This window comes from Bicyclus anynana, chromosome 11, assembly GCF_947172395.1.
Source record: "Bicyclus anynana chromosome 11, ilBicAnyn1.1, whole genome shotgun sequence".
Classification (NCBI taxonomy): Eukaryota; Metazoa; Arthropoda; class Insecta; order Lepidoptera; family Nymphalidae; genus Bicyclus; species Bicyclus anynana.
The window spans coordinates 12,256,342-12,282,876 of NC_069093.1; the positions used below are offsets into that span (position 1 = coordinate 12,256,342).

The 26,535-nt window shown below is 38.0% G+C and overlaps 1 protein-coding gene across 1 annotated transcript; it reads left to right on the forward strand.

Annotated features, from left to right (window-relative positions):
* The first annotated feature begins 14,495 nt into the window (after positions 1-14,495).
* Positions 14,496-26,054, forward strand: LOC112050497 (beta-1,3-glucan-binding protein-like). Its single transcript, XM_052884443.1, has 11 exons — positions 14,496-14,629; positions 16,831-17,064; positions 18,544-18,663; positions 19,465-19,584; positions 20,019-20,185; positions 20,835-20,986; positions 21,886-22,043; positions 23,045-23,169; positions 23,683-23,800; positions 24,197-24,342; positions 25,556-26,054. Exons 1-11 carry the CDS (start codon positions 14,500-14,502, stop codon positions 25,751-25,753), a joined length of 1,668 nt encoding a protein of 555 aa, XP_052740403.1. The 5' UTR covers positions 14,496-14,499; the 3' UTR covers positions 25,754-26,054.
* Positions 26,055-26,535: the final 481 nt, after the last annotated feature.

Here is a 26,535-nt window from a genome sequence, read left to right on the forward strand (position 1 = left end):
AAAACTGCCGTAAATGTTCCTCATTAAAATTTCCAGAGGCACGAACAAGTTCAGCCTTGTTCTAAGTTTAATGAAAATGCCTGAAAATCTAAAAACGCTGAGTTTTATAAACATGCTAAGTTTTATCGGGCGGCCACAGAAGTACCTACATGTCAACGATATTTTATACTACAGACAGGGCACTAGCGCATCGAAACCAATGTGCATAATTGTCTTAATTTCATTTAGTCGCTTATTAAACGACGAATGTTATTTAAATAAATAATAAAAACTCCTGAACTACTATTACTACTACTAAACTTACTTAAATATATAATGTAAGTAAACACAAAATTGTACATGTGTGCGCTCAGTAGAGTAGCTAAAGGAGATGGTCCAAAATTTTATGGAGCCCAGGATCAGTCATTGTACCCTGATAAAAGAAAATATATTTTTTAACTTTATTCGATTCTACAAATTTACTTTAATCCTTTCGAAATAATATATATTCTCTCCCAAGAAATGCAACACTAATATGGGTAACAATGACGGATTGATGACGTTTTCAATGCAGTAGTCGTTTTGACGTTTGCTGTCAATTGTCATGTCATAGTTGCTTTAAGGGCGCCATCTTAATATATATCAAAAACTTGGGTTTTAATTTTATTTATTTAGTTAGATTTATTCACTTATTTAAATTTTAACAAATACCCTGTATTTTTAACCTTTACCTGCTGCAGGGAGCCACGGCTTTTGATCTGGCAGTAGTTAATACATTCTTTGAAAAACAGGATCAACATTTGATAACATATAAAAGTGGGAATCATAATACACAAATTGACTATTTTCTTATAAGAAGAGACCATATTAAAGAAATTAAAAACTGTAAAGTCATACCGGGGGAACCTTTAGTATCACAACACCGACTTTTACTAATGGAAATAAAAATTAAAATCCAAAAGTCTATGCCTAAGCCTAAGACCCTGCCCAAAATAAAATGGTACATGTTAGAGAAAGAGGAGTGTGTGAAAGAGTTTCGAACAAGAGTGGTAGACAAAATGATTGACATGGATGACCTTAACAATAAATCGGGGAATGAATGCTGGAATAAAATAGCTTTGTGCATGAGGAGTGAGGCAAAGAATGTTTTTGGAGAGACTAAAGGTAAAAGTATGATAGCTAAAGACACATGGTGGTGGAGTAAGGATATACAAAATATACTGAAAGAAAAGAAGGATGCATTTAAGGATTGGAAAAATGTGAGTGATTATGACGGCAATTCGAAAGAGATTAAAAAGAATGTTTACGTGGAGAAGAAAATGAAAGCGAAAAAAGCGGTTGCTATTGCAAGGGGAAAAGTAAACAGTAAATTGTATGAGTCCCTAGATTATCCCCAAGGGCAAAAAGACTTATTTCGCCTAGCAAAAGCGAGAGAAAAGAATGCAAGGGATATAGTACATGTGAAATGCATAAAAGATGATGCCGGAAAGGTTTTGACAAATGACGAAGAAATAAAAGGTCGGTGGAAGGAATACTTTAAAAAGTTGATGAACGAAGAGAATGACTGGAATCGCGAATTAGAGAATGTATCAATGAATGTGGCAGTGGTAAAAGAGGTGAGTATAGATGAAGTAAAAATGGCAGTGCAAAGTATGAAAAGTGGTAAAGCGGTAGGGCCTGACAGTATACCAGTCGAAGCTTGGAAGTGCCTGAAAGTGGATGGATGGAAATGGCTGACTTTATTTTTCAATAAGTTGTTGCACGAAGAGTCAATCCCGGAAGAGTGGTCCAGCAGTTCGTTGGTGCCCATATTTAAAAATAAGGGTGATGTCCAGAATTGCAACAACTATCGAGGAATAAAGCTCATGTCACATACTATGAAGATTTGGGAGAAAGTGATAGATAAGAGAATAAGAGAGGAGAGTGAGGTTACTCTAAATCAGTTTGGGTTTATGCCAGGACGGGGTACAACTGATGCTATTTTCGCTTTGCGTCAACTGTGTGAGAAATACAGGAATGCACAAAAGAATCTCCACATGGTGTTTGTTGACTTAGAGAAAGCGTATGACAGAGTACCCCGTGAGGTTGTATGGTGGGCTATGAAGGTGAAGAAAATACCTGGGAAGTATGTTAGAATAGTGAAAGAAATGTATAGAGATGCATGCACGAGCATACGGTCAGAAGCTGGTGTTACTGACAAGTTTCAAGTGGAGGTGGGCTTACACCAAGGATCGGCTTTAAGCCCCTATTTGTTTCTCCTAGTAATGGATGCTCTGACATCAGACATACAGGAAGAAGCACCTTGGTGTATGCTGTTCGCCGATGATATTGTACTTGTCGGAGAAAACGCAATTGAGGTACAGAGCAGACTGGGAAAATGGCAGGAGAAATTGGAAAGTGTTGGTCTACGAATCAGTCAAACGAAAACTGAATACTTATTCTTGGACTTTGGCGGTACATCTCAATCTTCCAAAATTGCCTTAAATGATGTAACCCTACCAGCTTGCTCCGATTTTCGGTACCTCGGGTCGCTTTTTCAAAACGATGGCAATGTGGACCGAGATGTAAAAAGTAGAATGAATGCGGGATGGATGAAATGGCGACAGGTCTCAGGTGTACTATGTGACCCGCGAATGCCTCTTAGACTTAAGGGTAAAATATACAAAACGGTTGTAAGACCTGTCGTGCTGTATGGATCAGAATGTTGGGCGGTGAAAGGGATGGATAGTAAACGAATGCATGTGAACGAAATGCGTATGTTGAGATGGATGTGTGGTGTGACAAGAATAGATAAAATAAGGAATGAGTATATAAGAGGAAGTCTGAAGGTGGCGCCAGTGACAGAAAAATTGAGGAGTAGAAGGTTAGCTTGGTATGGACATGTAATGCGTAGAGAGGAAAGTCATATTACTAGAAAAATGTTGAATGTGCAAGTGGAAGGTCATAAGAGGAGAGGAAGGCCAAAGAAGAGATGGTTGGATTGTGTGAAAGAGGACATGTGTGTAAAAGGAGTGGATGATGAGTTGACGAGTAATAGAAACGAATGGAAAAGATTGACATATTTTTCCGACCCCACTTAAGTGGGATAAGGGTAAGGAGATGATGATGACCCTGTATTTTTAAAATTTTAATGATGTGGGGTACAAGAGTGGACCATCTCCTTCGGATCACGTTTTGCGGTGGTTTTGTAGGCACGGAACATATCTATAGCATAAAACATCGTTGCCTACATGTATTAACGTACTGTCTACTGCTAAAATGAACCCGCTGTTGGGTAATGTAAATCACAGCGCCTAGTATTATGAGCTTTTTAGGGTCCAAACCCTTATAGTTTCGCCATGTCTGTCTGTCCACAGATTAGCTCAGATACTATATGAAAGCTGTAGCAAGAGTATGTACAATGCACTTGTTGGTCGACCCCCCACCAGGTGGACTGACGACATCGACGACATCGAACACTGGACCTCGTGATTGGAAACCACATAGGCTAACCACTCGACCAACGAGGCAGAATTTTTTTTTAAAAAGAATATTCCCATTCCCCTCCAACTAGTCGAGAAAGACTATGTTAAAAGTGGGTACGACAATAGATCGTAGGGGTAAGTAAGGGGTAGTTTAGGGGCGGGGATCGAACCACCACCCCTCCGTGATGAGTTCGACCGCTCTAACCGTTGAGCTATTGAGGCTTTTATTGTTCATTATGGAGCCCAAATGTTGTAAAATATTATTAATTAAGCTAACTTAACCTCTCTAAAACATTAATGTCAACCTTAAGCTTTAAAGTTTGACCATTCGCTTATCTAATACGTATTTTAGTTGGGTTCCCAAAATACAGTGGTCCTTGATGTCAAAGATGATAACCATCTATTCAGAGGTGTTCAAACTTTTTGACGTGACAACGTCTTATAATTCGATGGAGCCGGCTGCACACTCGAAAAAATATGACGTCATGCGACGCTCCCTCGCTCTCTAGGGTTGTCAAAAGTTTTTTTACAAGAAAAATTGTATTTATGCGTAAAAATAAATGTAACTTGATAAATTCAATTGTGATTTCCATTTATCTTCTCTATATCAATACAAAATATCCATCAAACAAATGAAATTAAAATTTTCTTTTGTAAAATGCAACCATTCCATCAGTATTTTCTTATGACGTTGTCACGTTCAACTATCGTCAGTAAACCGACTTTACAGACAACCGATTTTTTTTAACACATGCATCATTCGTAAATATGCCTATTCCAATTATTAATTTGGGTAGGTAGAATCATCACCGATTTGAGGGTCAACCCATATTCGGCTCACTGCCAAGCTTGAGTCTCCTCTCAGAATGAGAGGGGTTAGGCCAATAGTCCACCACACTGGCCTAATGCTGATTGGCAGACTTCACAAACGCAGAGAATTAAGAAAATTCTCTTGTATGCAGGTTTCCTCACGATGTTTTTCTTCACCGTTTAAGACACATGATATTTAATTTCTTAAAATACACACAACTGAAAAGTTGGAGGTGCTTGCCCCGGACCGGATTCGAACCCACACCCTCCGGAATCGGAGGCAGAGGTTATATCCACTGGGCTATCATGGATTTGAGGGTAGTCTTACCTATTTCTTTTTTGTTCGGGTGTATAGCTACCTAGGAAACTTTGGTAATGAAGAAGTGAGAAGGTGAATTGATTTGCACAAGTCCGGAACAAAGAAAGATTTATCAGTTTGCTCAAATTGTTTCAATATCTTTGTAACTTTTCAAAGATTGAAATGAACGCTTATTAAAAAACTTCTTTTACGTAAGTACTCGTATAATTAAAAGTTCAAAATATTTTTTGTGCTGTTTTCTTAAATCTAGTTAAGGCTCAGTTACAGTGGCGTAGCGTGTTTTGAAGGGGCCTGTATCATAATTAGTAGGGGGCCCAAATTAAGGCTAAATTTCTCACAAATGAAACAAAAAAGATTACTCAATATAAGTTTAATACTTATAAACTTTGCAGTGGCTTGGGGATGCCTTGAAGGGGATTAAAACTATTTGAGGGGGCCCACAGAACGTAAAACACTTATTATATCCCTGGGCAAGAGACGAGCGGCAAATCTTAAGTTTATTATTTACCTCGAACTCTTTAACCACAAAGTAAAAATACTTAGTATCAAAATATTTGTTGTAAAATTCTACACAAAACCAACATATGTTTTTTGTGACAAAACGTAATATTTGTTTTTGGGTTCGAGTGTAGGAACATTGAAATAAACAAAGAACTAAATGATAACACTAATTTTTAAATTTAATAAACGCCCCTACTCAGTTGTGAATTTATGCCGAAACAATGGGTTGCTAGTTCGGTTCCTAATTATAACACATTAATCATCATCAGCCGGCCCTACAAAAGGCCTATGTCCACTTCAGGACATAGGCCTTTAGTAGGGACTTTCAAACATCACGATCCTGAGCCGTCTGCATCCAGCCGATGGACGTTTGGGTCCCAAGGTGCAGGAATGGCGACCCTGCATTAGAAATCGACCCTCCACTGGACTGACGACATCAAGCGAGTCGCAGGACGCAGGTAACTCATTAATATGAATTAATAAAATAACAAACAAACAAGGCAAACGGTCCGAACTCAATGCTCTAGAAATACACTCTGGTGTTAAATTTTAGAGAATCTATAGATAGAACAAGAATTTATACAGGGTGATTCGGTCTTTAGTGCGGATATTTTTTTTCGTGGTTCTGTATCAATAATAGAATATAAATCTACAAACAGTTCAATACATTTTATGTAATTTTTTTTTCAATTTATGTCTCTAAAATAACAAAATAATGTACATATTATTACTAAACAAGATATATTCAGCTTAAAAGTGATCTGGTGACGTCCTTTAGGTATCAAACGAAAATAAAATAAACGCACAATAGGGTGACCCTAAAATTCTGTTCAAAAGTAAATAACTTTAGCTAACGATAATTTTGTTATTTTTGAGTTAAAAAAAAAAAGAAAAAATACGTGATCATTAAATTTTGTTTATGTACAAAATATAAAAATATCCGCACTAAAAAAATTTTCTTCCTGTATAGAAGCATGTTATTTAAATCCTTCATATATATGTAAGCACACTATTACTAACTAAATACTACTCCTACCTACCTACTCAGCTCAGCTATACCTAAAGTAAGTATCTAAATGTGTATACGGACTGTGGTTTGCCAGTACTTACTACGTAAAGCTCAAAAGGCCACTGTATTTGCTTTGTGAGCTCGTCTATAACCAGAACCAGTTTAATAGGACATATATATAGAATAAACAGGGCATGTAGTCATTTGGCACGTTAATTCTCTTTCTACAAACGCTAACGCTTCGAAAACTAGAAAAATGTATGGGAATGACATTCACCGTCGACAGGTCACGTGACCAAGTTGTTAATTGGTGTGCTTAGTGGGAGTTTTCAATATTTTCACACTGTTACTATCGCGTTGACGTAAACGAGAATTTCTATGGAATTGAAACAGTTGTTACTGCACAACTGTTTCAATTCCATAGAAATTCGTGTTTACGTTAACGCTATAGTAACAGTATCAAACTGCAACTAGGCCCTCTGATCTGTCTTTACGTACGTAACAAAGACGACCCGCCAAGCGATTTAGCGTTCCGGTACAATGTCGTGTAGAAACTGAAAAGGGGGTAGATTTTCATCCTCTTATTAATAAGTTAGCCCGCTTCCAACTCAGATTGCATCATTACTTACCATCAGGTGAGTTTGCAGTCAAGGTCTAAATTGTAAAAAATTAAATAAAAAAAAAACGAAAAAAAGGCACTACATAATAAACACTAACACAAAAATATTGAAATTTTGTGTTCCTTGCATGCTCTGCGAAGTGTTGCACTGTTTTGGGGCGATGGACACCCACTTAACATCAGAGGGCCTAGTGACAGTTTGATACTGATACTATCGCGTTAACGTAAACGCGAATTTCTAAGGAATTGAAACAGCGCCATCTAGTGGCGCTACTGCACAACTGTTTCAATTCCATATAAATTCACGTTTACGTTAACGAGATAGTAACAAAATGAAAATATTGAAAACTCCCACTAGGCACACTGATGACTTTATTTTGACAGTGTTTTTAAAATACGTGTAATATCTTGATGTTGGCTCTACCTATGTATAAAAAATCCAAAGTAAGTATATAGAAAATAGAAATAGTGAAAAATATTTGCGATTTGAAAAAGGTTGAGCTTTTTTATGATAGCGTAGATACAAGTATAAATTACATAGCAAATAAGAGGATTTTCTTTTATATTTCCGCGTTCTTGGTATGAGACAAAAAAAAAAACAATTAGTACGATCACTCTATCTTTATTAGCTGACAGTGGGATTATATATTATTATATAGCAAGAATAGGTACCTACTAATTAGAAGACATGACTTTCTAAGGGCATTTGCAGATTATGGTAAGAAAGGTAAATATTTTTTTTCAATTCTTTACAAGTTAGCCCTTGACACATCAATCTTACCTGATGGTAAGTGATAATGCAATCTAAAATGGAAGCGGGCTAACTTGTTAGGAGGAGGATAAAAACCGGAACACTAAATCGCTTGGCGGTACGTCTTTGTCGGTAGGGTGGTAATTAGCCACGGCCGAAGCCTCCCACCAGCCAGATCTGGATCAATTAAGAAAATCTCAATCGGCCCAGCCGGGGATCGAACCCAGGACCTCCGTTTTGTAAACCCACCGCGCATACCACTACGCCACGGAGGCCGTCAGTAAAACCAATGGTTTTCACGATTAGTTTTAACCTTTTTGGCAGAGGTATTAGTTATGAAAACGCTGCTCCCATGTTGTGATAAGAAGTGTTACATAATTATGACCAATCTGTAAACGTCCTTACTGTTACTCAGGTTAGTTTGAATAGAAATAACTTTTACATTGCATCCAGAAGTAAGCGGAAAATTCCAACAGAAACTTAATTTGTATGGAAACTTTGAAAACATTGAAGAATCAGAACGTGGAAATTAACTTGGTCGTATTTCAAAACCATTCTCTTGATTATAAAATGTTTTTCTTTCATTATTCACCGGATGTTAACTGGGAAACCATAGTGTACAACAGAATATAGAAATGTTTCACCGAGCAGTAGTTAGTGCTATTCTGTAACTATGTTTTTATAATACGACTAGCGGACCCGGTCAAGCTTCGTTTTGACATAAGTGTACTTATTCTCTATCCCTACTCTACCTCTACCCCTACCCTTACCCGTTGACTCTTGAACGTATGGGAAATAGAAAAGGATTGTTTTTATGATTTTCCCGGCAATTATTGCATTTTTTTAACCTTTTAAACCTTCCCTATACTTCCACTAACATTTCAAGATCAAGGTAAGATGAATCTGAGCCGTTCTCGAGTTTTAGCGAGACAAACGAACAGCAATTAATTTTTATATATATTTAGATAGTGTAAGTGTTAAGTGTGTAGGTTTTCGTTCGTCTCTATCTCGAAACTCTCTGTCGAGACAAAACTGGTGACAGAAGGGCTGGCTCATTTTTTGTGCAAAGGATCAGCCAGGCTGTCCAGCGCGGAAATGCAGCCAGTATTCTTGCCACCATTCCACGTGTGCATGATTTGTATAGTTATAAGGATAAGTTAGCTCTCCTTTTTGTATTATCTGTGGAGTTATGTGGAGAGCTGTATAAAGAAATAAAGTTTATGGTATTGTAGGGTAATCTCTGGTTCTACTGAACCTATTTTGAAACTAACGTTATTTGTGAGTGTCGTTAGCTATATTTTATCCCCGTATTCTTACAGAACCGGGTGCTACACGGGTTAAACCGCGGTGCGTTAGCTAGTAAAGACATAAAAAATCGGTTGTCTGTAAAGTCGGCTTACTGACGATATTTGAACGTGACAACGTCATAAGAAAATACTGATGGAATGGTTGCATTTTTCAAAAGAAAATGTTCGGTTTTCTAAAATACTGTTTAATAATCTTCATAGACCAAAATATACTTTATTTTTTGTAAAAAAAGTTGGCAGCCCTAGAGCGAGGGAACGACGCATGACGTCATCTTTTTTCGAGTGTGTAGCCGGCTCCATCGAATTATAAGACGTTGTCACGTCAAAACATACAGAATAGTTTCTTTGTAAGTATGTAGTTGCTGAAAATCAGCGCTGCGCATTGCTTTCCAGCGATGAACGGCTAATGCTGAGCTGTAAACCCTTTCTGTTTGGTGTCACAGACAGTCATGTAATATCTAAGATAGGATGTACTGTTTGTGACACTAAAAAGTGAATAAACTTATTTTCTTTCTTTCTTTCTTCTTTCTTTCTAGTTTACCAGGCTAATCTGATGAACTATTGAACGATATAAAATTATTACGATGACATCTTTGCTATTTGGCGGTAAAAAAAAGCATGGCTGTAATGACACAAGTAGCTCGGTTTTTACTAAAAAATGTGCGTTTGGTTAGTAATAAGTTTTAAGATTAACACGGAAGTCTAGCTGAATGAAGTGTCGTAGGTAGACCTTGAACTGAATCACAAATCAGCACAACGGGAGTTCGGTTTGAAATTATAAACACGGCATCTAAATATTCATTGTTTTCGGCCAACTTTACCGCATCTGCCTCCGGCTCTATACACGTGTCTTACTCGTAACACCAGTGACGTACTCTACGTCGACGGCGTCTACGGCGCTATGGTCTGAGGTTCCAAAAAGTTTCATATCTACTGTTCTTATTTAAAGTTATACTAGCGGACGCTCGCGACTTCGTCCGCGTGGAAATCAATGTAATCTTTCAAGCCCTATTTCACCACTTTATGGGTTGAATTTTAAAAATTTTTGAATCACGTTATATTTCGTATTTATTTTATGATTTATGAACAAATTTTTAAAACTGCAACTCTAAAATTGAAGGACCTTCCACCTTCTGTTGTAATTTCTTTGTCGAATTTGGAATTACATGCGTGTGACATGTAGGCGTATTAAACAGGATGACGTATTGTATTAAGCGTTAGGAAATGTATGAAAACATGTCTCAAGTTGTAGGGAGTGGCGTAAAATGACGTATTATGCGAGAAATCGTTTAAATCGATTGTCTTGTTCTACTGTATCTTAGAGACGAGACGTGATAGCCCAGTGGATATGACCTCTGCCTCCAATTCCGGAGTGTGTGGGTTCGAATCCGGTCCAGGGCATGCACCTCCAACTATTCAGTTGTGTGCATTTTAAGAAATTAAATATCCTGTGTCTCAAATGGTGAAGGAAAACATCATGAGGAAACCTGCACGCCAGAGAATTTCTTAATTCTCTGCGTGTGTGAAGTCTGCCAATCCGCATAGGGCCAGCGTAGTGGACTATTGGCCTAACCTCTCTCATTCTGAGAGGAGACTCGAGCTCAGCAGTGAGCCGTATATGGGTTGATAACGACGACTGTATCTTATTTTCTTCAAAACTCGACAGGTTTTAATCGACGCAGAAAAAAACACGGGTGTCTTTTAGTTACAGTATATTTTTCGAGTGATTTTATATCAAATGATTAGTTTTCAGACAGAGTGGTGTTGTCAGATACAGTGTTTCACTTGAAGCGTGCTCGTTAGCGCTGCTCTATGATTTATGGTTTCCGCTGACATAGAGTGCCGACGCTTAACTTCATTGTAACTATTATAACAATACTGGCTTTTACTTGCGACATCGTTCGTAATGATTTCTTGCCTTGCTCTTCTGCTTGCTTCTTGCTTGAGTTTTTTTTTTTATTCTTTACAAGTTAGCCCTTGACTACAATCTCACCTGATGGTAAGTCATGATGCAGTCTAAGATGGAAGTGGGCTAACTTGTCAGGAGGAGGATGACAATCCACACCCCTTTTCGGTTTTTACCCGACATCGTACCGGAACGCTAAATCGCTTGGCGGTACGTCTTTGACGGGAGGGTGGTAACTAGCCACGGCCGAAGCCTCCCACCAGCCAGACCTGGACCAATTAAGAAAATCTCAATCAGATCAGAGAATCTCCGTTTTGTAAATCCATCGCGGATACCGCCAAAATTGTCATTGGATTGTCATCAATTTGTGACTCTCAGTATAAAAAAATATGATTTTATCAATTAATTTAATGCTTTTTTATACTGTGGATGCTATTCGATTCTGTAGGCTTCTCATGATGGCAAAAGGTACAAATATGTAACTCTCTGTCAGAGAGGCATACTTAAGCCACTTACCGGTTTCAGCTTTTTCTGCAGCGGCTCCCGGTCTTGATTCTGTCAATTTTCTATCTTAACACTCAAAAGTCTTCAAATCTTTATCGTATTATAAAAACTGCTTTCATACTTAAAATCCTTATTGTTAAAACCAGATTGTTTTTCAATTCTATTGTGTAGGTACCTTTAAAGAATTGTGATAATTTCTAAAGCGAAGTTCAGTGAATTTGCGGCAGTCGAAATTTAACCGAAGCATTTTCTCTTCCGCCCGGGTGACTTCTATTTGCAGTTTATAACAATTTGCCCGCGGGGTCGGCGTGATTGGTGCAAACCAAGTGCAAACCGTTTGATTGCAGTGTGCCAATGCTCGATTTTCAACGTTCAAATTGACGCTTTCCTTTGAACGTGCTAAACCACAGTCCGCAGGGTTTATTTTGCTTATTTCTTTCTGTAATCATTACTTTATTACAGGCTTTCACAATTTAACTTGCCCTGGGGTTTAAACGATACCTACGTATCGTTGCGTACCTAAAACTTGGGTAATCGTAAAAGATAATTGATATATTTTTTCAATCTAGTAAAACGATAATGAACAATTTAAGACGATTAAAAAAAAGTGTCACGTAGCCTATTAACCTTAGAAGCTAATTTTGAACCATTTATTCTAAACTTGGGAATGAGATTTCGAATTTTTAGTGACTTGGTCAGTTATAGTACTTGATGCTGCATTATCATTAGCTTATGGTTAATAACCCTCTACCAGGGCCAAGCTTCCCTCCTCATAGGACAAGAGATTTGACCCACCATGCTGCTTCAATCCGGATTGGAAGGTGATATATATGAATCTGTAACGATTGCAAAATGACCGGAACGGGCTCTAGAGCCATGGCCGTATACCACTATCATCTTCACGACATAAAAGTTGAATATTTATATCGAAAGAGAGTTTGTTAACATATCTTTCGTCCAATTTTCGCTATAGGAGGAACATTTTTGACTAGTCTAGTCACCACCCTGCCGACAAAGACGTACCGCCAAGTGATTTAGCGTTCCGGTACGATGTCGTGTAGAAACCGAAAGTGGTGTGGATTTTCACCCTCCTCTTAACAAGTTAGCCCGCTTGCATCTTAGATTGCATCGTCATTTACCATCAGGTGAGATTGCAGTCAAGGGCTTACTTGTAAAGAATTAAAAAAAAAAACATCAATTAAGGTTTTTATAATTAAACTTTAGGATCTGCACAAGTAATGCCTAAGAATCACATCTGTATATAAACCCACGTGGATAACCCTTAAAAGACTTCACGTCAATGTCGTCTATTCATAAATCATTAAGGACGTATTCAGACATTAGTCGGCCCGGGCCATTATCCAAATTGAGGTTTTGGTTCGGCCCCGCAGGGACTTATATTAATGGCCGCTACATTCAGTGCCTCAACCCTACGGTTGTAAGGTTGTGTTGTGAATTAGTAAGGCACCCTCAAATACAGTTTGAAAAGAGATTTTAGCTACTTACGGTTGGGGTCATCCATACATTACAGCGTCACACGTCACGGGGAGGGGTCAATAAAGTGATATTGTGTGACATGAGAGAGGAGGAATGAGTCAGAAACATATTAGTATGTTTTCTAGAAACAGAATGAGAAATAGTACCTACTACGAGGTATTACCTTACATAATATATACTTTCTATTCATAATTAAGATTCACTGTTGCTGACCCGACCAAAAAGATAGGTATATTTATTTCTATATTTATTTCTATAACGATTTTTGAACGTTTGATTGAACGCGCTAATCTCAGGAACTACAGATCCGATTTGATTTAGCTCATTTATCGAGGAAGCCTGTAGGCTATTATCCCTATATTCCTACGGGAACGGGAACCGCGCGGCGTCAGCTAGTGCAAAAATAAGTTTGTAAGTCACTGGCAAAAACACGAGAACGGAATCGCGGGAGTTCAATAATATAAAACAAGAAACAATAGTATACATTGGCGTATCTAGGATTATTTCCTGGGGTGGGTGTCTACATATCACTGAACAAAGTCGACATTCAATATTAAAATTTCGTTAGCAATATTTGTAGACGCAGACCTCTGAAACGGCTCGACTTATTTATTATTTTTTCTTTGTATCTATGGTAGGTATCAGAAAAGGTTTTAATATATTTTTCAAAATATTTATTACTTATAGGTTTTTCTTTATTATAAGTTGTAATTGTTATTATTTGAAATTTTAAATGATGTTTCTGTAAAATTATTAGTATTTCGGCTTTTATCATAGAATTTCAAATCGGTAGCCCAGTATCTTCCGCTAAATACGCCTATGATAGTATATAAAACCAGGCAAACGAGGTCGCGGTCTGTTAGTCTATATAATTAATAATATAGTAATTAGGTTGTTTTTGTGTGCGATTGTAGGACTAATCTCTGTACCTACTGAACCGATTCTGGTTTTTTATACCAATACATATCCACGTAATTTGTGAGCGTCATAGGCGTCATATTTCATCCCCGTATCCCTACGAGAACGGGAACTACGCGGGTGAACGGGACTTCAGCTATTAATCAATAAGCTGGTCAGTAGGTATCAATTAAAAAAATCGGTTGTCTGTAAAGTCGGATTACTGACGATAGTTGAACGTGACAACGTCATAAGAAAATACTGATGGAATGGTTGCATTTTGCAAAATGTTCGTTTTTCAAAAATACTGTTTAAAGATCTTAATAGACCAGAATATATTTCATTTCTTGTAAAAAAGGTTGGCAACCCTAGAGCGAGGGAACGACGCATGAAGTCATTTTTTTTCGAGTGTGTAGCTGGCTCCATCGAATTATAAGACGTTGTCACGTCAAAAAGTGGGTATGATAACCTTTGATGCAATGTTTTCCTTGAACAAAGAAATCGAAAAGATAAAGACGTAATGTTATTATTTCAATTTCATTATTGCATATCTTATTGTATAAACATTTCTTTGATCATCAACTCGCTACTAGTAGTAAATGAAGCGTTATTTAATTTATAAATACAATTGTATAAAATACTTATTTATTAAATATTTATTTGGGTGTATAACACATTCATTGGTGAGTAGAACGTTTAGAAATTTTGTAAATATCTCTTTATTACTACAACATGTTAATAGTGGAAGTGTCTAGTAGATTGTCAGCTATAGTAATGAGTGTTAGTTTTTGGGCTACACGACTAAATTCGAATGTCATCCTCTCTGTGTTATTAAAAACACAACCATGGTACATGTTTGGTGTTTAGTCGATTGAAATGTCGAAATATTTTTTTTTTATACTTAATATTAAAAAAATTGACTTTCAGAAAACTGCAATGGCTTTTCGCGCATGTACGAGTGTTATCCTTATATTAGCATGGATTACATTCGTGACTGCACAGTACACCATACCGAATGTTAATATCGAGCCTTTGCAGCCAAAAGGAATTAGAGTTTCTATACCAGGTATGTTATGATTTATAACACATTTGCTCGTAAGTTTCGCTATATTAGTTTCGCCAATTTCAATATCGTTATGTAGCTTGCAATGTCGCCTCGGCTGTAATTTTCAACTTACAAGACATTAGCGCCGCGTCTGGGTGACTTATTTCATGAAAAGGACTTTAATTGTCTCTAGATACCTACTGGGCAGTGTGAATAGACGGTGTCTGTGGGTGTCTGCTACGCTACTTGTCTGTGACGCACTGTGTCTGTAGATACAAACAGACCTAACGTCATTCACTTGTGTTGCTTCTCTCTCTATCTCTATTATATGTCAGAAATAAAAATAAAATTGTTGCACATCACACTAGGTTACAAAAAATTAGTAATTCTTTTAAGGGCAATTGCATACGTTTTTATAATAAACTGCCTCATGAAATCACTGGCATGTCTCTCAATAAGTTCAAAGTTTTTATTAAACGTAAGCTTATAGAATAGTAGATTGTTATACAAGGGGCTAAAAAGACCCATTATGTACGAGGTATTTTTAGGGCCCGAGACGAAGGCGAGGGCCGCCTAAATAGAAACCGAGTTTATAATGGGTTTAGCCCCACGTGTTACACTCTGCTTTTCACTACGATTGCGAGAAAATAAAATAGTTTAGTACAATATTCAATGATTTATTTTAATTGAAAATTAAATGTACAAAGTCTACAATTTTGGATATTAAGGGAGATGCTTTTACCCGGTAACATAATTTCCGACTACTTTGAAGATGAATAATGAATATATGAGGTAAACGTGGGAGATAATAGTTTAAAAAACTCCTTTCGTAAGTGAATCCATTCGTTGTAGTTTTCTTCACTTATTAAATTTTTCGTAGGAATCGTAGGTAAGTATTTAAGTAAATGCGTCTCGACTTTGATGGTAACAGATTGAAAATTTCATCCATCTCCAAATTAGGATCACCATTCTCACTAGACGAAGACAACAATAACAATTATTGTTGAAAAATATGTAAGTTACGGTCACAAATTTACAATGAATTTCGGAAAAAAATCAAGTGTGTATTATTCACGCCAATTGCTTTTTAAATTCTCGCTTTTTAATTTTATTTTTTTCACATGAGAAAAAGGCAACACCGTAAAGGATGTCCCATGTCTTCAAATCTCGCTCTATTCGCAACTCAATAAAAATTAAATAAAAAAATAAACGCATTTCACAGACAAGAACGCTGCATTTCATTCCAATTTAAAGTTTTTTATTTATTTTTCAAAACAATCAGGGCCTTACCTATAATGATTCTATTTTCGAATAAAACCTCCTCCGTTTTATAGTAGGCTAGTACTTGGCTAGTACTCGTAACAGACAAGAATTAAAAAACAAAATTACTTTAGGCCCTAGAGGCTAATATGCTTGTTTAGCCCCGCTGTGGAGTGGTAATATGACAGTGTTTTTGAGCAAGAGTAGTGAAAAAGTCATATTATAGTGTCAATAATTACGTAAATGACAAAATTGCTTGGAAATGAAATGTATTACATGACAGGCTACTTATATACCTATTGTCAAACGGTGATAAACTAAAAAAGGATAAACCTGGCTGAGTTTGTTGTGGGCTCTTCTCGGACCAAGGCGCGTTTGGAACCCTCGTAACTTTAATTTTAAGTTTTCGAATAATTATTATCACCATTATCTTAAGTTTAATATTATTACCTGACGTTTCGAAAGAGCTTGTAAACTAAGCCTATTTGAAATAAATAAATTTTGACTTTGACTTTGACTTATTAAGAAGGCGTAATATACACGTATTTATCATAAAAAGGCATTTTAATTTACAAAACCACGAAGTTCAAATCCAACAGTAAACATTACATTTCGACGGTCTCCGTGGCGCAGTGGTATGCGCGGTGGATTTACAAAACGGACGTCCTGGGTTCGATCCCCGGCTGGGTCGATTGAGATTTTCTTAATTGGTCCAGGTCTGGCTGGTGGGTGACTTCGGCCGTGGCTAGTTACCTACCGACAAAGACGTGCCGCCAAGCGATTTAGCGTTCCGGTACGATGTCGTGTAGAAACCGAAAAGGGGTGTAGATTTTCATCCTCCTCCTAACAAGTTAACCCGCTTCCATCTTAGACTGCACTTACCATCAGATGAGATTGTAGTCAAAGACTAACTTGTAAAGAATTAAAAGAAAAAAAACATTTTATTGCAAAATGTGTTTCAGACAGTCCAGGAGTGAGTTTATTTGTATTCCATGGGAATATTAAGAGGCCAAAAGGTGCAAGCGATCCGTCATTGTCCATCGTTGGAGAAATAACTGAGCCCATCAACGGACGCTGGACCTTCGAAGATAAGACCGTGCAGCTGAATGTGGGTGACGTCATCCACTACTATGTGCAAGTCGTTCACAATCAAATGCGTTACGCCTCAGAGCCTGACTCTGTTTTTTTTTTGGGAGGCAAGTTAAACCTAATTATATCTACACTATATTAGATAACGCTATATTAGATAACGCGTGGTTCCACCTGCGTGGTTCCTATCCCCGTAGAAATACGGAGATAATAGCATATAGCCTTTCTCGATAATGAAAAAAGAAAGAAAGAAAGAAAGAAAAAACATTTATTTAAAAAATTGTGCCATACACCACAATGCCTAAGTAAGCACTATTGTTGTGTCTGATGCTTCAACCACCTGATCAATTGAAAATCAAAACTAAAGTAGTTGAAGCATCAAAAACCACTTCGTTATGTTTGGCACAACCTTGAAAAAAGGTAACAGCTCAGCATTGTGCCGCATAAACCAAGCAAAGTACTTGGCCAAGCGGCGCTGATTTTCAGCTGCTACCTCGATCCAGGTGACACCACGGATATACATAGCCACAGTGACAATATGCTATATTATTACCTATAAATTAAAAACAAACAACCTTGAATTAATATGCTAAATAATAGGATTACGCTAAACAAATAAAAGTGTTTCAACAAATTAAGCAACAATATAAAATTAAAAGGTATAAATAAAACACACACACACATACACAATAATGATAAGCCTTATATCTAACAATCTACGAGTATAATAATTGAAACATGAAATGAGGAAATAAAATAAAAATAAAAACAAAAAGAAAAAAGAAAATATTTTTTTTGCATTAACTAGTGCTAACTAACTCTGAAAGAATTTTTCAAATCGGACCAGTAGTTCCTGAGATTAGCGCGTTCAACAAACAATCAAACAAATTCTTCACCTTTATAATATTAGTATAGACTAGCGGACGTCCGCGACTATTTCCGCCCTTAGACCTCTTTAATCCAGGCCTTATAGTAGTATCGCTGTAAAAATGGAGTAACTTCTCCCGTTTTCCCAACATTTCCCTTCACTGCTCTGCTCCTGTTGATCGTAGCGTAATGAAAAGTATTATATATACTATAACCTGCCCAGGAGTATGATGAATAAGTGTACCAAGTTTCGTTAAAATCTGTGGAATTGTTTTTGTTTCTATAACGAACATACAGACAGTCAGACAAAAATTTTACTGAACTCATTTTTGGCATTAGTATCGATCACTAATCCCCTTATAGTAATTTTGTAAATATGTTTCATGTACAGATTAGAGCCATGATGGCCTAGTGGATATAACCTCTGCCATCAATTCGGCGGGCATAGGGTCGAATCCGGTCTGGGGCAACTATTCAGCACCTCCAACTATTCAGTTATGTGCATTTTAGGAAATAAATATCACAAACGGTGAAGGAAAAATAACGCCAGGAAACCTGCATACCAATTTTCATTATTCTCTACGTGTGTGAAGTCAGTGTTATGGGTACTCAAATAGTTGATTTCATAATTTTGTAAACATTTATATACGACGTGTAATATGCTTAAAACACTCAGACACTCGAAAACCCATGTTCATCACAAAAATATTTTCCAGCAGTTCCAGCTTCACCTTCACCTGTACGCACGGAGGATGGGCGCGGCGCGCAGGGGCAGTGGGGCTCGCCCGGCACACAACCATTCACTTTTGCTCCACTCCCAGATAATACACATACATTGGGTATATTTTTCTGTATTTACAGGTTAACTATGTCTGTAAATGCCTGACTGCTCAAGCGGTTATTTTTGGTCATAAATACATATTAGCTTGCTAAATGACTCTGAGTCTTCTTATGAGACTCATGTTATTTGGTAACGACTAAGTCTCGGATCCCATACCAATCCCTTATACATATGATATTGATGTACAACTTCTTAATATGAATTTTAAATTGTGGTTCATATGTTAGGGGTACATCAATAACTAAAGACCTTTTTCGGGCTAAGCTGCGCGTCTAATATACTCCAGTAAATTTCCGTAGAAATGGACGACTGTCTCAATCATTTATCTTCCTAAAAATTAACTCTACAGTCTTTTCTGACTTTCGTCCCATTTCTATTTTACTTTTCCTCCTTTATTAGTACCTAAAATTACTACTACTTTCTAAAGTTCTCGAAAAACTAGTTTTAGTGTCTTTATTCATAAACCATAACTTACTTTTATCACCATTAGCTTTTTTAAAAGTCGAAGTTTTATTGAGAAAGAATATAGTTATTAGGTTAGCTTATAACTATACAAATCATGCCCACATGGAATGGTGGCAAGAATACTGGCTGCATTTTTGCGCTGGACAGCCAGGCTGACCCTTTGCGCAAAAAATGAGCCAGCCCTTCTATCACCAGTCTATCACAACTAGCCGCGGTGAAATGATTCGGATCTGTAGATTCTTCGTTTAAATGGTGTTTCAATGATATAAACAATATATTATATACAACGGACACAGAAAACACCCATGTTAATCACACAATTATTTTCCAGCAGTACCGACTTCACCTTCACCTGTACGCACGGACGATGGGCGCGGCGCGCAGGGGCAGTGGGGCTCGCCCGGCACACAACCATTCACTTTTGCTTCACTCACAGATAATACACATACATCGGGTATAGATGCGCCTCTGGCGAATATTTTTTTTTTTGTAATTTACACGCACAGTTCTGTAACTTGATAGACTGCACTAACGGTCATATTTTTTTAATGACAAATTAGCCTGATTTCAAAAGCCTCAATAGCTAAACGGTAAGAGCGGTCGAACTCATCACGGGTGGTGCTCGATCCTCGCCCCGTTGGTCTATTGTCGTACCCACTCCTATTACAGTCTTTCACGACTACTTAGTTGGAGGGGAATTAGAAATATTGGTCATATTTAAAATATATGGCAAAAATTCTTCTTAAAAAAAAATAGAAAAATACATAGTATTTATGGTGTTTCAATATTTTACACATTACATAAGTTGAAACCAGTTGTGGAAATCGAACCCACGTCGATTCAAAGACTAATGAGAGTTGAATAAAGTGTTGAATTGACCCCTTACAGCTTTGGAGGTTACTTCGACTACAAACCCCACTACGAGCGATTGCGGGGTCACGCTGACCCGCGTGAAGGATGGTCAAGCGTGCGCTGGCAAGATAATGTTTGAAGATAGGTTTGACTTGCTGCGTGAAGATGTTTGGCAGATTGAGCAGTATATACCCGACGAGCCTGTAAGTTATACAACCTTTTGTTTGAAATGGCTTTAGTATGTCAAGTGCGGATTAAGGAAACTCGATGCCTTATACAATCTTCCCTTAGTTTCCCTTCCTCTTCAAGCAAGTGAAAAAAAAATAATAATCTGTACCGTAGAAGAATTTCACACTAATATTATAAAGGCGAAAGTTTGTGTGTAAGTGTGTATGTTTGTTCCTTCTTCGCACTGCGGCTACTGAAGCGATTTAGCTGAAATTTGAAATGGAAAATGGCTTTACTATGGATTAACACATAGATTTCATTCAGGAAAAATCCATGGTTTCCGCGGGCTTAGTGAAAAACTGAAATCCACGTGGACGAAGTCACGGGCAACCGTTAGTGTTTCAATAAACGTCAATTTAAAACATGCGGATATTAAAATTTCTTTAACTTTCGTTTGCTTTTTTTTAAACGGGATGCCCTAAGGAGTTGCTTAAATAGCTTGTACGCTAATCCAGAATAGCACGGTTATTCTCTAACGATGTTTTGTCTCATTCTATAGTATCGTGTTAGACAGAGAGAGATAGAGGTGACTTCGAAACTCGCACTAGTGAGTTATAAAAATATCGTTATAGAATAGCCTAGCTGGTTGGACAATATATAATGTATTAAGGATACTTTTTTTAGGATTTCCCGTTCATCTCTTATCAACGACCATTCAATGCGCGAACCGTCTCCGTCCAGGGAGGTAACCTACGAATTGAGCCAAAGTTACAACAAAATATACCAGGCTTTGGCAACTCATCTATAGAGACGGGGATTTTGGACCTCCTCAGTGGGTACGTAGAAATACAACTACAGTTAACCTAAATTAATATTAATCATTGCCATCATGTCAGCCGATGGACGTCCACTGTAGGACATAGGCATTTTGTTGGGATTTCCAAATATCACGATACTGAGCCAACTGCATCCAGCGAATACCTGCGACTCGCTTGATGTCGTCAGTCCACCTGGTGGGGGACCAACACTGCGCTTTCTGGTGCGGGGCCGCTAATTCAGCACATTGGGACCCCAACGGCCATCAGCCCTTCGAACTATGTGCCCTGCCTATTGCCACTTCAGCTTTGCGACACGTTGACATATGTCGGAGACTTTGGTTCTTCTGCGGATCTAATCATTTGTACTCCAAACATAGCTTGCTCCAACGTCCGCGACTGTGAATTTCTTATGAGGCCCATAGTTAGCGACCAAGTCTTAGAACCATAGGTCATCACTGGCAACACGCCATTAATATTAATAAAAGGTAATATATGAATTTCTGTTTGTTTGTTAACTTGTTAACAATTTAACTCAAAAATTATTCGAGCGATTTTAAAATTGTCCATACCATTAGAAAGCCATATCTTTACCGAGTAATTTAAAGCTTTATCCCCATATTCCCACCTGAAATTACACTCACTATATTAGTAAACAGTTCATTATCTACTTGCTTTTCGGCTTTATAATATAAATTACTAATAAATAATAATTAAGTATCCTATGTCCTTCTTCGTAGTATCTGCTCGAATCATGCTGTTTCATTTGAATTAATCAAGAGTTTCAGCGTGATGAATGCGGTTCTCATATTACGCATACTCAACTCCTCAGAGCGCCTGGTCTAAAAGCCAAACAGACTTCCAAAAGTAGACAAACATAATAGGCATCTTCTAGGTTCTTCTTCGAATTTAATCGACAGATGTACATCAATATCAACTAAATGCCGCGCGGAGGCGTGGGGCGCGAGTATACTTCCTCCGATAGTGAGCGGCAGATTGACGTTGAAGTCCTTCGCTTTCACGTACGGAGTCGTTGAAATCCGTGCTAAGCTGCCTCAAGGAAATTGGCTGTATCCAGGTATTTCTATAACCATTTTGTTTCTTTAAAGACATTATAAAATCTCAGAGGATATTCGAGATTTTTCTATTTTCCAGACAAACTAAACATAGAGCACTTGTAGAGCTTACTGTGCCGTGGGAGACTAACATTCCGAAGAACCACAGTATAAGTCTGAATAAATATTACGACCTAACAAATGAACTATCTAAAAATGGCTATGTGGTTAGTTTGTACGCCGTAGAGAGTAGTAAGTGGGAGAGGATTACCAGCAAAATCAGTCTATAACTTGCTTAAAGACCTTGGCCTCACTAGAATTGCACCAAGTTCTATATTAGAACGTGTAGCTAAAGCTGCTCTGCTAGTAGGGTCTTACCAAATTTGGCTAGGCAGGGAGAACAACACGAGTGGACAAGGGGAATGTTAATTAAAAGTGTCAAGGATATCCTTAACCCTACACCCATCGGTCACAAGTCCGAGACTCTACCCGAAGTTTTTCTCTCTACCATACGATGGACCTGGCAGCCGCCCGGTGAATCCACGGAATACTACCATATCTCTGGTGATAACATAAAGGACAATGAACCTATCTCACACACATATTTTGGATACACAAGTGTAAACGTGAAACGTGTTCGGCATCTTTTGGCTTACCACAATCTTCACTCATGACCTCTGGATAAAGAACCCCTTATTCCCAATAAAGCGTAAGGAGTAGAATTTGTTTGGGCATGTCTTATGCCGATCATCTGGTGTTGCTGTTGTCCTTCCACTGCTATGCTAGTGGAGGCAGGCGAAGGCGTGGTAGGCTAAAGGCAACATAGAAATGATTCATTAAAGCGGAGAGAGCTGCTGGTCTGTCCTGGATTACGGTCATGAGGGCTGCGATAGATCCGCTTAGAAAATAATTGTCTTAACCTTTTGCACCATGCTACTAAAGAATACAAAGAAGAGAGACCTAAATATTTATATGAAAAGCTAAATTGAAATTTGACAGATGATTTGTGTTCTCTTTGTTATAGATATACTCTTGGAGTCTTCTTTTAAGAAATACGGCTCTCTGAACTACGCGTCAGGGGTTGTTAGGATAGGAGGGGCGCGGGGCAACGTCCAGCTAGCGGTCGGAAGCGCTGATTTTGGAAATAATGTGAGTTTTGTTTATTATAATATTTTCTGGTAATGTAAATTTTTGACCACAGAATATTTTTAAAGTTTCTATGGTAAAGTTTAAAAACGTCACAGAGACCTTTTCACTATGAATGAATTAATCTACAGGTATATTTCCGCAACATAGAGTTTCGCAATCAACTTAAAGTCGATAAAACTGAACACACTCTTAGTGGTACTATACTTCCCAAGAGCAGTTACCTGTCAAATATGACCCAGTACTATTGTTCCCACGTTCAAACATGTGGTTAAACTTTTCGGATTAAAAAAAAACCTATCAGACGACCGCGACTCCACGCGCGTGGCATTCTCCTATAAAAACGGAAAATCTCATGCAATGTTTTGTTTTATATCTCGGGTACGGAAGGTAGGGTTTCTGCTGAAAACTCCGAGGCGGCATGACTCTTTTCCACACTTCTAACAATTACCATGATGTTTCAATAAATCCTACATGTATGATGGTAATATGCTTACCTACCGCACGTTGTTACAGTTGTTGTATGGTGGCGTTCTGATGGATGCGACATGCCGCGATACTTTGCTGCGAAACAAAACATCGAGTCAACCATGGGGCGATGATTTTCATGTCTACTCCGTCCGGTGGACCCCAGGTATAACCGTAAAGAGAGTTTACTGTTTGATTGTTCAGACCTATGAGATAAAAGCGACGCGAGCGGTAGCAAAGCGAGCGGTAGTTTAAAATTATTAATAAATACTAATAAAACAATATGGTTCGCAGGCTTAATACTCTCGTTCACTCGATTAATATGGAATTTGTCTATTAACCAAATCAGTGAAAAGTAAAAAAAAATGATATTGTTAATAATCATATCCTGGACTGAAACTATTTTAACTACTTAGGTAATCCATTGTCAATATATTTATTGATATATTTAATTATATATGAAAACCTTTTCACCCGGTAGACAGGTCGATAAAAGTCGTCTTATATTCAGATCCTCTACTTAAATTTTCCAACATAAATCATAGGCAAATGTTTGTTACAGAAGCAATAACGTTATCTGTGGACGGAGAGGAATGGGCGCGGTTCGCAGCCTCCGATGGCGGTTTGAAGAATCAGTTCTCCGCGTCATGTGACGTTCCTCGGAGCGCACTCGCTTCCGGCTCCAAGCTAGCGCCGTTTGACGACCATGTTAGCATCTATATTATCACCATCTATATCGAACGTATTTTAGAGGGTATCATCATTATCATCAGCCATCTTATCCAATGATGCCATCCTCGTATCTAAGTTTGGCGGACACTATGCGTAAAGCTTCTTTTCTTCCATAACACGCTTCAGTTGTGGGTAGTTGAGTTTGGTCCATGTCCAACTGTCGCATTTAATGAGCTTTGGGTGGTCTCTTGACCTATTGGTCACACTCAATGGCTTCCCATCTAAGATTAATTATGGAATCTCAATCACACCTATTGCCAGGAGAGACGTAGATAATCTATAATAGCTTACTTTAACTAGAAAAGCGGAAGGAAAATGGCAGTAGTGTCTGGGGCGTGTATAGTGATTTTTACTAGATTACATTGTATAAAATGGATTTCTCCAATAGGTAGATTCAATACATGCGCTTTTTTGCATCTGAAAAGTGGAGCCCACTAACTCTGACCAAATTGGCCAAATCTGTTCCACACTCGAATTTGCTGTACGATGCTTTCCGAAAAGCCGGTTTTATGACAAGATTTATTTAGATCAGATTAACACTGTGAGGACAAAGGTTATTTAGACGGAGAGTCATAACATAACCATGAGGTACGAGCGGTACTTCGAAGGGAGTCTTTAGAAAACCCAGAGTCCAGGCTATAGAGTGAGTTATGCTCGGAGTGTCTCTGCGTGATTGAATCAGAAATTAGGATATTCGCAGAAGATGTTAACGGAATACCTCAACGAGTCGCAAAGCTTAATTGGCAATGAGGGATTGGAAAGCGCAGTGTTGATAGAACCATAATATGCAATATAAAAGTTCGAGGTATGCTCATAAAGTTTATACCTTAAACAGTGTTTGACTTAGGATATGATATTGTAATACCCTCAAAGAAATATAAAGTGCCTAATAATTGGAAAGGTTTGGACCTTTTTCACGTGCAGTGGTATGCTCAAGGTGGGCACTATACGTACAAATATACAAAATGGAAAATTGTATTTTCAATACAGGTTCGTCCTTAGGGTAAGCAATGCATTTTTGCATTGAGTGCACTTCAGTGCACGCTACTCTTCACGTGCTACCTTTCAAAACCAGTATGATTCAATGGATTAAAAGGTTAACTAAGTTAAGATTTATTAAGATTAAGAATAACGACAACTAAGTGAAGAAGCAGCCAAGGTCATTGAATACAAAAATCCTTTGTTCCAGTTCGTAATAACCTTGGGTCTAGCGGCGGGCGGCGTCACGGAGTTCCCAGATGACTCTACGTCGGGCGAGAAGCCCAAGCCCTGGAGGAATACTAGCAGGAAAGCCAGCCTCCACTTCTGGCAGGACATGGCCTCGTGGATAGAAACGTGGAGACAACCTGCGTTGCTTGTCGACTATGTGACTGTGCGAGCACTGTGAACGTCATTTACTTTCGATACTAGGTTAATAATACCAGGCATATTATATTACATTGGCAGACTTTACACAAATAGAAAATAAAGAAAATTCTCCTTCCTCCCAGGTTTCCTCACGATATTTTTCCTTCACGAGGTCATGTCCACTGGACTATCACGGGGCATATATTATTAGATTATCAACAAGTAAATATTACTAGGTAAATCTTTCCAGGCTAATTACCAGTAGCTTCTAACGCTCGTTCCCCATTCTATCCGCTAATCGTGCTTTAGTAGAAAAGATCTATTTATAATTGATTTTTACGTCCCATATACTAAACAAACAGTTAGTAATTTTACTGCTCCGTCGGATGGGAGGATCTGTCGTTATATATTCGTTCGTTCGTTATCAACCCATTCGGCTCACTGCTGCCAATAGCCTACCACGCTGGCCCACTGCGGATTGGCAGACTTCACACACGCAGAGAATTAAGAAAACTCTCAGGTATGCAGGTTCCTCACGATGTTTTCCTTCACCGTTAGTGTGATTGATCACACGTGATATTTAATTTCTTAAAATGCACACAACTGAAAAGTTGACGGTGCATGCCCCGAACCGTATTCAAACTCACATTCTCCGGTATCGGAGGCAGAGGTCATATCCACTGGGCTATCACGGCTCCGTTATATATTAGTATAGATAAAAAGCTACAAAACAAAAAAAAAACAATTTCCTAACATGAAACCTAGAAAAAATATATAGGTAGTTTCTAAACCTAATAACAAGAACCTAATGACTCAGTAAGT

Excerpts from the sequence above, each read along its gene's own strand:
- LOC112050497 (XM_052884443.1), top strand. The coding sequence starts at position 14,500 with ATGGCTTTTCGCGCATGTACGAGTGTTATCCTTATATTAGCATGGATT. Across the intron at positions 20,186-20,834 it reads AGTATATACCCGACGAGCCT|GATTTCCCGTTCATCTCTTA; the intron begins GTAAGTTATACA and ends TACTTTTTTTAG. Across the intron at positions 20,987-21,885 it reads ATTTTGGACCTCCTCAGTGG|ATGTACATCAATATCAACTA; the intron begins GTACGTAGAAAT and ends TTTAATCGACAG.